Genomic DNA, 10,496 nt, shown 5'->3' with positions numbered 1-10,496 from the left:
TATAGTGAATATAGACAACAATATTTTACTTAAATCATCAAAATTCCTGAGAGACTAGATCTTAATTATTCCCACCACAAAAAAAGCAATGACAACTATATGGTGTAATGGAGTGCTAACTAATTTTACAATTGTAGGCAGCCATGTTACCAGGTACAGGTGTATCAAATCAACACGTTATATACCTTGGACTTGCACATTGTATGTCAAATATATTTCAGTAAAAAAATATATCTTTTATCCAAAAAAATGGATGCTCTTTGTCAAGGTGAGGAAGTTCCCTGTCTTTTCTTATTTTTCTGAGAGTTTTTATCATGAAAGGGCGCTGGATTTTGTCAAATGCTTTTTCTGCCTCGATTGATATGATCATGTGATTTTCCTCTGTTGGCTTGTTAGTATGGTGGATTACTCTGGTTGATTTGTTTTTTTTTTATATCCTCCTTGTTCTGTTTAATTCTTTATCATTCCATCGTGAACATTTCTCCAGGTCATTAAAATTCTTCAAACACTGCATTCTTAATGACTGGTTGATTTTTGAATATTGACCCAGCCTTGCATCCCCAAAATACCCCACTTGTTTATAAATAGTTTGCAAGTCCTTTTATATATTGCTCAATTCTGTTTGCTGTACTTTGCTAAAGATTTTTGCATCTATATCCTTGCGGGTTATTGGTCTGTGGTTTTCTTCTTTGGTACTGTCTTTGGTTTCGGTATCAGGGTAACACTAACTTCATAAAATGAATTGGTAAGTGTTCTCTCCTCTTCTACTTTCTGGAAGAAGTGTGTAGAATTGGTGTTAATTTTTCTTTAAATGTTTGGTAGAATACTCCTGTGAAACCATCTGGCCTGCAGGTTTCCTTTTAGGGAGTTTTAAAATTACAAATGCAATCCCCTTAATTGCTATAGGGCTGTTAAATTCTCTGTTTCATATTGGGTCCACTGTGGTAGTTTGTGTTTTCCAGGAAGTGGTCTGTTTTCATCTAAGTTGTCAAATCTTCTTATGCTATCAGGCGGTTTTAATAAAGAATCCATTCTTTTTCATGGATTTTGTGGTGTGTGTGGAATCTGTCAGCTCCTACATTTGTAATTTGTTATGACTTCTCTTGTCAGTCTTAATAAATACTCACTTTTGGACCTCACTTTTTATGATCATAATTTGATATGTGTCTTTTTCTTAAAGGAGCCCCATCTGCCCCTTCTTGTATAAGTCAGGCCACACAGAAGCTGGATCTGCCCAGCCCCCTCCAAAGACGTGGATTTGGCATGTGTTGCCTTAAATGAAACTCCAGTGAGCGGAGGGAGTTTGGGGCCTCACCACCGGTTAGGTCTCGACAAGCAGCAGACGAGTACTTTATGCTTTTGGAGTGAAACGCATGTGGAAAAACTGTAATATGTCAGCCTGTATTTAGTCCTGTCTGTGTGATACCAGGTGATAATTGTTGCTCTTCTTTCTACTTTCCTAAATTTCCACAATACACATGCTTATTTTTTCAAAAAATGAAAGAGGGGAACAGAAAAGGTGGATAAAAAGGGACTGACTGGGGAGTTTGGGGTGAAGAGTTAGGGGGGCGTCTCCAGGAGGGGCCCTGAGACCCCAACATCTCACGTGTTTCCAAGTTCCCACACTCCCTTCTCCGCCTGATGCATTTCAAACAGGAAGCTGTTTGCAGATAATACCGCAGCCCCAGCCTGCTTTGCCGGGCAGTCTGACAGCCAGGCCGCTTGCCCGACGTGTGGGACCGCGGCCCGTAAACAGCAGCCTGGCCTGGCGCACGCCTCAGGTAGGGACGCTCCGCTGGCCACTCTGCAGCCTTGGGAGCGGGACGGGGGTGGGGAACCCGCGGGAGATGCTCAGGTGGGAAGGCGAGGCGCCCGGCGGGGCACAGGTGGGAACTGGGTGCAGGGCCGAGGGATTTGCTCTCAGAGCGGGCGTGTTGCAGGGGTCAGGCCAGAATTCTGAGGCTTGATTGATTCGGTAGCTCACGTTGGAAACTTCCTGGAGCCGAGCGCCGAGCACCAGAGCTACCAGTTACTAGGAGATTATCAGGTTTCCATAGATTCAAAGGGGTGACGCAGTTTTTCCTGCATCCCGGCCGGGGTACCAGCGGCCGCAGAACCCCCGTCCCAGCCCCTGGCACACACACCTTCCTGAGCAGCCAGCTCAGGCCCCTGGGGCCTGGTGGACCCCCCAGCGGGGGCGATGGGGCGACCAGCTCCCCTCTGCTCAGTGACCAGCCTCTCTGTTTTGGGCTCAGTGGTGGGAGTCCCAGATGTGGGGCGAAAGGCGGGGCTGGAGAAGGCAACTTTCAAGGGCACATAGGGTCACCCTGTACGGGGTGGGGTCATCCTGCCTCCAAAACTGGATTCCACAGCGTCCCAGGGGCCCTCCTGCCTTGACCCTGGCTGTCCGGCGGAACTTAGGCAGTGGTTCTGAAGTTAAGAGGTAAAGTTTGGAAGCCACTGAGTGTGCATAACTGGACTTTCGGTTTGGTGGGAAGCACGTTGCCCAGGTAGCAAGCAGAGCGGCGCCCCAAACGTTCACAGCTGTTCAGTTCTATTTACGAGTTTGAAAAATCTATATGCCAAATAAAAGAACAGACATGATTTGCATAAGGCTAGGGGGAGGTAATAGGGAAAAGGCCTCTTCTTGCTTCATGGTCTTGGTAAAAAGATAGGAAAAATGTGTGCCCTTGGGGTGAAACTCTGTCAGTGCCACAGTCGCTGGGAAGGCCCAGTGTCACTGGAGGGATGGGGGTGGGGTGTCTGCCTGCCAGTGAGACCCGCGACGCTTCTGGGGACGTGCTTCTCTGCAGGCATTCATGGTGCCCATAAGACGGCGGGCCCTGCTGTAGACATTTAATGGAAATGTATAATTGCACGTTTGGCCTATTAAGCTGCACTTTTTCCCCAGTCTATTTCATTCTTTTATTGTGTTTCTACCAAGAATTCCAAATTGAATTTCCTTTCTTCTCAGCCAAGCTGGCCTCCTTCACGGAGGGGCGGGCCCCGGCTGGGAGATAAGGATGTTTTTCTTGAAGAGACCCAGGAGGAGCTGCAGCCTCCCCGTTTATAAAACAAAATTCCTCTTCTAAGAGGGCAGGAAAGAGCCCGAAGTCTGGGAAAGAGGCTCCCACCGAGGGCCCGCCCGCCCTGATTCCTGCTGGCAGGACCCGCGGTGGGCCCAGACACGTGAGTGGGCCTTGGGCCAGTGGGCCAGTGGGGGGCAGCCCCGGCTTTCCTGCACTCCGGGCCCTCTGCCCCTCGCTCCCCTTTCTTGGGAGGTGGCATCTGAATTTCTCGAGGCCGCTCCTGAGGCTTCTGCAGTGTGAGAGCAGTGAGTCTTGCTGAACAAGGTGGCCGTCTTCTGACCCAGTTGTCTCTAGCTCGAGAGGAAATTCCCATGTCAGTTCCCGAGACATTTAAAACAATCTAAACACAGCTGGCCTCCCACACATACCAAGAGGCAAGTATCCATTGGCCTGAGCACAAAAGTCAGGGGAGTAAGTGTTTATCGTGGCTTTTTAAAAATTGCCAGGTAGTTGACATGTAACATTCTATTATCATCGCCTTCAAGAAGCACCTCCTTGAAAGAAGCAAACGACTTGCTGCTAAAGCAGCAGCTACGCTCATTATGGTTAAGAACACAATGTGATCATCCGGGCTGGCTGCAAGCTTGGCGGTGCTGCTTTGTTCAAAAACCATTAGGAATTCCAGGCCACAATCCCATTACGCGGCCCTCTACGCGGGTCCGCACAGGTCGCGTGTCTGAGGAGCTGGCCCTGGGAACACCATGTGGACCTTGGGCATGATTCACACCATGGGAACATGGAGAACCATCATCAGGAGAAGAGCATCACATTCTGTGTGAGTTGCAGCTGGGAACCTCTGTGCGGTCATTCATTCGTTCGCCCACCCTTCCGTTCACTCGCTCAGCTTAGCGCCTGCAAACCCCAGGCCTGAGTGCTGCAAGCTCTTCCAGTTACGGCTGCAGGTGCTCACGGCGGCCGACGTCCAGGACGGGCAGCTCGCTCGGGGATCAAGGCTCAGCTGGCAAAGGAGACGGAGAGAGCCAACTCAGCCGGGGCCCGGGCTGTGGGCACGTCCTCGTCACCCTTGCCTGTGGTTCCAACACCTGTGTGAGCGCAGGGAGCGGGCAGGGGTGACAGGCGGCCCCGCGCGAAGGGCCCCAGCCTCTCGCTGCCTCCTATTCGTTGTCTTTAAAACCAGGGACCATATGCGTCACCAGGTGGTCTGGGGACTAAATAAGACGTGTGTCCACGTTTGGTGCGCAGTAAACGTTAGCTCCTTTTCTCTCCACCAAACATGAATATTAGAAAATTAAATAAAATAAAAGCCCACTACCGCTGTGACCGAGGCGGGAGGATGGGCCCTTACTTTGATTCGGGGAAGCTGGGGAGAGAGAGGAGTGGTGCGGACAGGACAGCGTTAGGAAGTCCCAGGTGCCAGCCCGTTGTCACCACTTCCCGGCTGTCACTGAGGTCTCTGCCTCTGGCCTCCTGGCCTGTGAGGCGGGAATGACATGCCCGTCCCTGTGCAGCGTTACGTGAGCGCCATGTTGTTCCCGATCTGGTGAGCGGTCCTCCCCCTGCCTTGTCCCTGCAGGGTCAGGCCTGTGACCGCGCGTGGGGAGCCGGGGCCTCACTGCAGGGCGGCACAGATGACTGTCGCCTCTGTCCCCTTCGTGGAAGATCTGGCTAAAGCACAGGCTCTTCACGGGGGGCACAGGACGCTCTCGCTCAGCAGCTCTGCTTCCAGCCCTTCATTTGTCTGGAAGCCGGGGCCGGCTGTGGGGCCCCCTCCCAGGGGGTGGCCAGGATGTCAGAAGCTGCTGGGCAGGGGGGCCGGCCCGGCGCTGAGCTGCGTGCACCGCCGCCGGCTCTTCCTCAGGGTGACCCCAGGGGGCTCGCCTCGCTGTGAGGGGAGGGGACAAGCTGACGGGAGATGCGGTCTAGCCAGGGCACTGGTCCAGGTGCAGCCAGACGCAGCTGCCCCCCAGCACTGTGGCATCCGGACACCAAGGTCCCGTGGGGCAGACCTCAACGTCTGCGTGCTTCCTCACGGGCCCATGGCGGGGGGACCGGCACAGGGACACGGGGGGCCAGCTGTGTCCTTCCAGCCTCTGTCCCTGTCCCACACCCTTCGGTGACGGGGGCTTCCTCATTGACGTAAGGAGATAATCAGTAAGCTACAGATGTGTGCGGCAGCATAACGTTGATGAACCCTGAAGTGTGACGTTGAGTAAAGTAGGTAAGACGACACACAGTGTGACCCAGTATCTCGTACAACTCACACCCCGGCACACTAGACACTGCGTTGTCTAAGAATCCGTCCACGGCTGTGCACTGAGGCTGTTCTGGAAACGTCAGGAGAAGGTGGGCTCGCGGGTGAGGAGAGTGGCTCCTCCGAGGGGAGGGATGGGGGCGGGATGGGCACCAGGGACTCAGGTCAGGGGGCCGGACGTGTGAAGTGGACACTCACCAATGTTTGTTCTATGGCTGAGCATCAGAGTTTTCATGTAACGGTAAACACGCCTCTGTGTGTATCAAGTGTCAGTTATAAGGAATCAGAAGAAGCATCTGGAGTAACACATCCGGAGTGGCGACTGTTGTCACTGCTGGGCAAAGGGGATGTCGCGGTGGAGGTTTAAGTCGGCACCCGAGAGAGAGACAGACAGACAGGGACAGAGAGGGAGACAGACAGACAGAGCGACAGGGAGAGAAAGAGGCACCAAAGCACTGAGAGCCGCTCTGGGACAGCTGCCACCGCGGCCCCGAGCGGGGCGGGTGTGGTGGCCGGCGTGCCTGCACACTGTCACTCGCTGTCCCGGTTCCTGGAACTCCCGTCACTGTTTACTGCTTCTCCCTCCCTTCAGGAGTCAGCGTGCCGCGGGGCTCACCATGAAGCGGGCTCTGGCTCTGATCGGCCTGGCCTTCCTGTCGGTGCTTCGGGCTGGGGGCGCCCAGCAGACGGTGGACGACACCTGCTCCGTGCAGATTCTTGTCCCCGGCCTCAAAGGTAACTTCCTCCGCCGGGCCTCCCGGAGGTCAGGGCCTCTCGGGCAGCGGCGGCTGACGCAGCACTCATCCCGCGTCCCTGGGCCGGCTCGGGGCCCGGCCGCGGGCAAATCTGCCCCGTCGATGGCCCTGGTCTCCCCTTCTGTAAAGTCCAGGGTCAGACTGTACGTGGCGTCCACACTGTGTTCAGGCGAGGGATTCTGTAATTCTGAAACCAGACGTTCGTGTGCAGCTCGGTCCTCTCCGCAGGGCCCCTGTGAGGCATCCGAGGTGTGTCCCAGGCACTGCGCACGTCACCTCCAGCGCCCCTCAGGGTGAGATGCTCTCATGGTGCAGATGAGGCCCGTCCAGGCTCAGGGAAACGTAGCCATTTGTCTAAGTGGGTTGCGTAGCTCTGAAGCCTGGGCTCCTGTTACGGTTCCTGAGAGCTCTTTATTCCTTCTTCGAAAAACCAAAAAACTTCTCCTGCGCTTTGTCTGTAATTCGCCTCCAGGGGGAGCTGCCTCTGCAGACCAGGGATGGGTGGGCACCAGCACAGGGGGAGGATCTTCACTCAGAAAGTCACCGGGTTCTACCGAGCACGGGCAGGAGATCCCAAACCTTGCGGCTCCCAAGCAGGACCAGCTCGGTAATAAGAGGGGCCCAACGCAGATGAAAATGTGGGGTCTCTTGTTTAAAAGTTAGAAAGAATTTCAAGACGGGGACAGGGCGCCTCCACCACGTGGGGCGAGCTTGCCCCTTGGGCCTCGTGCTCCCGAGAGCAGCGGGCCGGGTCCCGCATCCCCAGATTCCACTCTGCCCCTCCTGCCCCTCTAGGGCCGCGTGTGCTCTTAGTAATGAAGGTACACGGCCGTTTGTTTTCTGCTGTTAAAATTACTCGGGGCCTCTGAAGCGCACAGCTCCTGACTCTGGAGCGAATCTCTGATGACCTGGGAAACATACACCAGGAGGAGGCCCTAAAGAATGGTTTAAACGTATATTTATTGTTATAGAAACAGTCAGTAATTTTTATTTATTTATTTATTTATTTATTTATCATTGTTACTTTTTTGGCTGCACCGCAGCTTGTGGGATCTTAGTTCCCTGACCAGGGATTGAACCCGGGCCCCCTGCATTGGGAGTGTGGAATCTTAACCACTGGACCGCCAGGGAAGTCCCAGAGTCAGCAACTTTAAACAGTCTCTTCCTAATCCCATTAAAAATATACAAATACACAGAAATAGGAAAAAATCTAGACGGAGATACACTGGCATGCTAGCAGCAGTGCTTCTCTCTGAGCACGGAGTTGTGGGTGTCTGGGAAAGCTCGGTCCAGATAGTCTACTGTTTAGCCACATTCACAATTTAAATATAAAACCGGGACACTATCAAGATTCAGATGTCTCTGGGTTTTCAAGCACATCTTGAGGGTGCTCTGAGACAGATGCTCTCTGAAATCTGCGCTGGTGACCATTTCTGCTGCATCCAGATTAAGGGCGTTCCGACCCGCGTGCTCGGCGTGTCCCCTGCAGTGCTTCCTTCTCCGAGGGCGGCCCGCTCCAGGGACACCTCACCTCCTCTAAGCAGTGATTTCTCACCGCCCGACACCTTGCTGTGGTCGGTGATGAGCCACTGTATTGCCAGGAGGAGGCATGGTCCCCAGAGAGCCGACCTGCTGTCGCCCTCCTGCTCCTCCCCCGTACGCAGACGGAGTGTCTGCGGTGCGCAGACACGATGTGGGCCCTTCAGCGGAGGGGTCTCTGCCGGGGAATCCGCGGGGCCCGCTCTCCAAGGCTCATCTTCTGGCAGGTCGTCAGACGGGCTCCCAGGTGGTGCTGAAGCTGTGTGGGATGTTCGGGGCCGCGGGCAACACGCAGACCACGTGCTACCCACGGTGTGTGTTCTGGATCCAGCATTTCAGTGGCAGCGTCGTTTCACACGTCCGGTTTCACGCTAGTCTGTCAACACCAAAGCAGCGATTTTAGTGGAGAAACTCAGTATATTTATGAAAGCCCCTAGAAACTGGATATCTTGTTCTTTTTTAAATTTCCAGCTTTGTTGGGGGTGTAACTGACAAATAGAAGCTCTGTCTATTCACGGTGTACATCGGGATGCTCGAATAGGCAGGTACCTTGTGAACGGGTTGCAGTCACGTTGATGACCACACCCACCTCACCTAGTTACCCTCTGTGCGTGCCTTGTTCTGACGCAGAAGCGTGGGTCAGCGAGAGTTCCTTCTTTGTGACGAGAGGGTGCTGACCCGAAACAGAGGAGGGGTTTCACTGTTCTGGTTTTCACGTTGGGCAGCAGGGGCAAGAGTGGAGGAGAGAAATCTACGGCAGCAAAGCAAGTTTGGGGCTTCTAAGCAGCGAAAGTTCAGGTCCACGTAGATGTGCGTCCCCTGCAAAGTGGAGGTTGGCATCACGGCAGAGTCCTTCCCTGGATCCGCGTCTCGTGCAGCGTGGGGCAGCGGCGGGCCGGCCGCCCTCTGCCCGGCGCCTGGTCCCGCTCAGCTCCTCCTCAGGTCAAGCTCCGACCTTGAGGACATTCTGTGCTGCTCACGGGGCACAGGGAGACGGCACAGTGCAGAAACGGGGGCTGCTCCCTCCCAGGCTCTTCCGCGTCCGCTCGGTCAGGGCCTCGGGGGACTTAGGACTTTCCAGCGCTCGATGGGTGGAGCTCCAGCGTCACCCCAGCCTCAGGGCACAGGGGCGGGTGTGCTGCCTCCTGCCTCCTCCGAGTGCCTTGCCAACCACTAAGCGCGCTGGCCACACAGGGAGCAGGCAGGGGATGCGGGCTTCGCAGGCCACACTCGCCCGGGTGCGCCCGAGCGCCAGGGCAGCCTGTGAAAGGTCTGATTACAGCACACGTGCCAGGGCCTGCCTTGGTCAGTGGAGACAAACACAGGCCCCGCCCTTAAGATGAAAGAGGCAGGAGAGCGGTCTCCATTTGTTCATCAGACACGTCGGGGTTACAGGCCCCACCAGGCCAGGCTCAGCCTGCGAGGGAGGAGCCAGTGCCCGTCTCCTTAGAGACGGAGCCTGGAGGTGGCAGGCAGCCTGTCGGGACACGGCGCCCGGGCTGCTTCCAGCCCCTCCCGGTGCTTCCTCCTCCGAATCCACACTGGGCTTCAGAATCCTTCTCAACATGACTCCAGGCAGCCTCCTCCTTGAGAAGAAAGTCATCTGCTGTCACAGACCTAAAAGTAACACATTGTCTTTGTATTTGGAGAGGGTAACAACTCATTTTGATGGAAGAGCAGTCTTTCCTTTATGGCTGGAAAAATGGGTTGTGGGTAGGAAAACATTGGTGTGTACTAGCAAGGCTGCTGCTCAGAGATTTTTAAAGGGCATCGTTATAGGTTTTATCAAATTAATTGAGAGAAGGTTGATAAAGCCAATAGTGTGACTAACACACGCACTTGGGGATTTCACGCTTCTGAAATGCTGCTCTGGGCCCGTTCCCTCCTCAGCTCTGGTCTCCCTGCCTCCTTCCCGTCCTGACTGCTTTCTCTTCCAGAGGAGGGTCCAGCAGGGGACGTGGCTTGCTTGTTCTCTGATTAGGGCTTTGCTGCCCGGAGCTGGAGAGCTGGCTTGTCGCCTGTCTCTGGCCTGGCTCTTCATCGTAAAGTGGACGTGATCCCTGCCTCACGGGGCAGGCCGGTGGGGGTGGGGGGGGGAGGTTAAATTATGGAACTAAGCGAATGGCCGTGTGTGAACCCTAGGAGTTTATCTTAACCTATAGAAGAAGCTGGTGGGTTTGCTTGGTGTTAGTTTTCCACGATTACTGACAGAGCCGCTGTGCGGCGCCCGGCTCTGCCGGCTGCTCCAGGAGACGCAGGCGGGCACGATGTGGACCCTCCGTCCGCTGGGGGCGGTGGGACGCGGGCACTGACCATGCTCGCCTCTGGCCTGGACCCTGGAAACATGATTCTCGCTGTCCTCCCCTGACGCAGGCATGGGGCCATGGTAGTTTCCTCCCTAAAGCCTGGCGGGGGCGTCCGGTGGGCCGTCCGTGCGAGGTCTGAGCGCTGTCTGCGCCCGGCCCTCCCGGCTCGTCCCACCTCACCTGTGCAGCTGTCCCTTTGTCTCCTCAGTCTCTGCCTGGCTGCATCTTCCTGGTTCAGCAGGTCTCCGTCAAAAGCCACTTCATCAGAGGGGCCTCTTCTGATCTCAGTCTAAATTACAGCCCTTTTGTTGAAGTTATTGCTTCATTTTATTCTCGTACCCTGTGTTGCTAATGACAATTCTGTGTCAATCTAATTCTCATTCACATGCATGCAGCCTTTAGAAATTCCTTTTCCTCGTGGCGCTTATAGAATTTTCTCTTTATTCTTGATGTTCTGCGTGTCACTCTGACACATCTGAGTTATTTTCCCTCGTTTTTTTCCTGCTGGCACTCCGTGGGCACTTGCATTGTGCTCCTTGGTGATTTTCCTTAGTGCCGGGAAATCACAGCTATTAAATCTTCACGGCTATTAAGT

At 54.6% G+C, this 10,496-nt stretch overlaps 1 protein-coding gene across 6 annotated transcripts in view; it reads left to right on the top strand.

Moving 5' to 3' along the window:
* The first annotated feature begins 1,692 nt into the window (after positions 1 to 1,692).
* Positions 1,693 to 10,496, top strand: part of COLEC11 (collectin subfamily member 11) — a 31,642-nt gene continuing 22,838 nt past the window's right edge. Inside the window, exons 1-2 of one of the 6 annotated variants that reach the window (XM_028162231.2) lie at positions 1,693 to 1,781; positions 5,894 to 6,036. In XM_028162231.2, coding sequence (XP_028018032.1) covers positions 5,919 to 6,036 — 118 coding nt within the window. In that variant the 5' untranslated portion in view covers positions 1,693 to 1,781; positions 5,894 to 5,918. Of the gene's footprint in view, positions 1,782 to 3,712; positions 3,865 to 4,516; positions 4,591 to 5,324; positions 5,394 to 5,893; positions 6,037 to 9,117; positions 9,219 to 10,496 lie in introns of those variants that run through there. The other 5 variants (XM_057558406.1, XM_028162229.2, XM_028162230.2 and 2 more) reach the window with 5 other exon arrangements.

This window comes from Balaenoptera acutorostrata, chromosome 12 (assembly GCF_949987535.1).
Source record: "Balaenoptera acutorostrata chromosome 12, mBalAcu1.1, whole genome shotgun sequence".
In the NCBI taxonomy this organism is placed as follows: domain Eukaryota; kingdom Metazoa; phylum Chordata; class Mammalia; order Artiodactyla; family Balaenopteridae; genus Balaenoptera; species Balaenoptera acutorostrata.
This window is presented reverse-complemented; position numbering and strand designations above follow the sequence as displayed.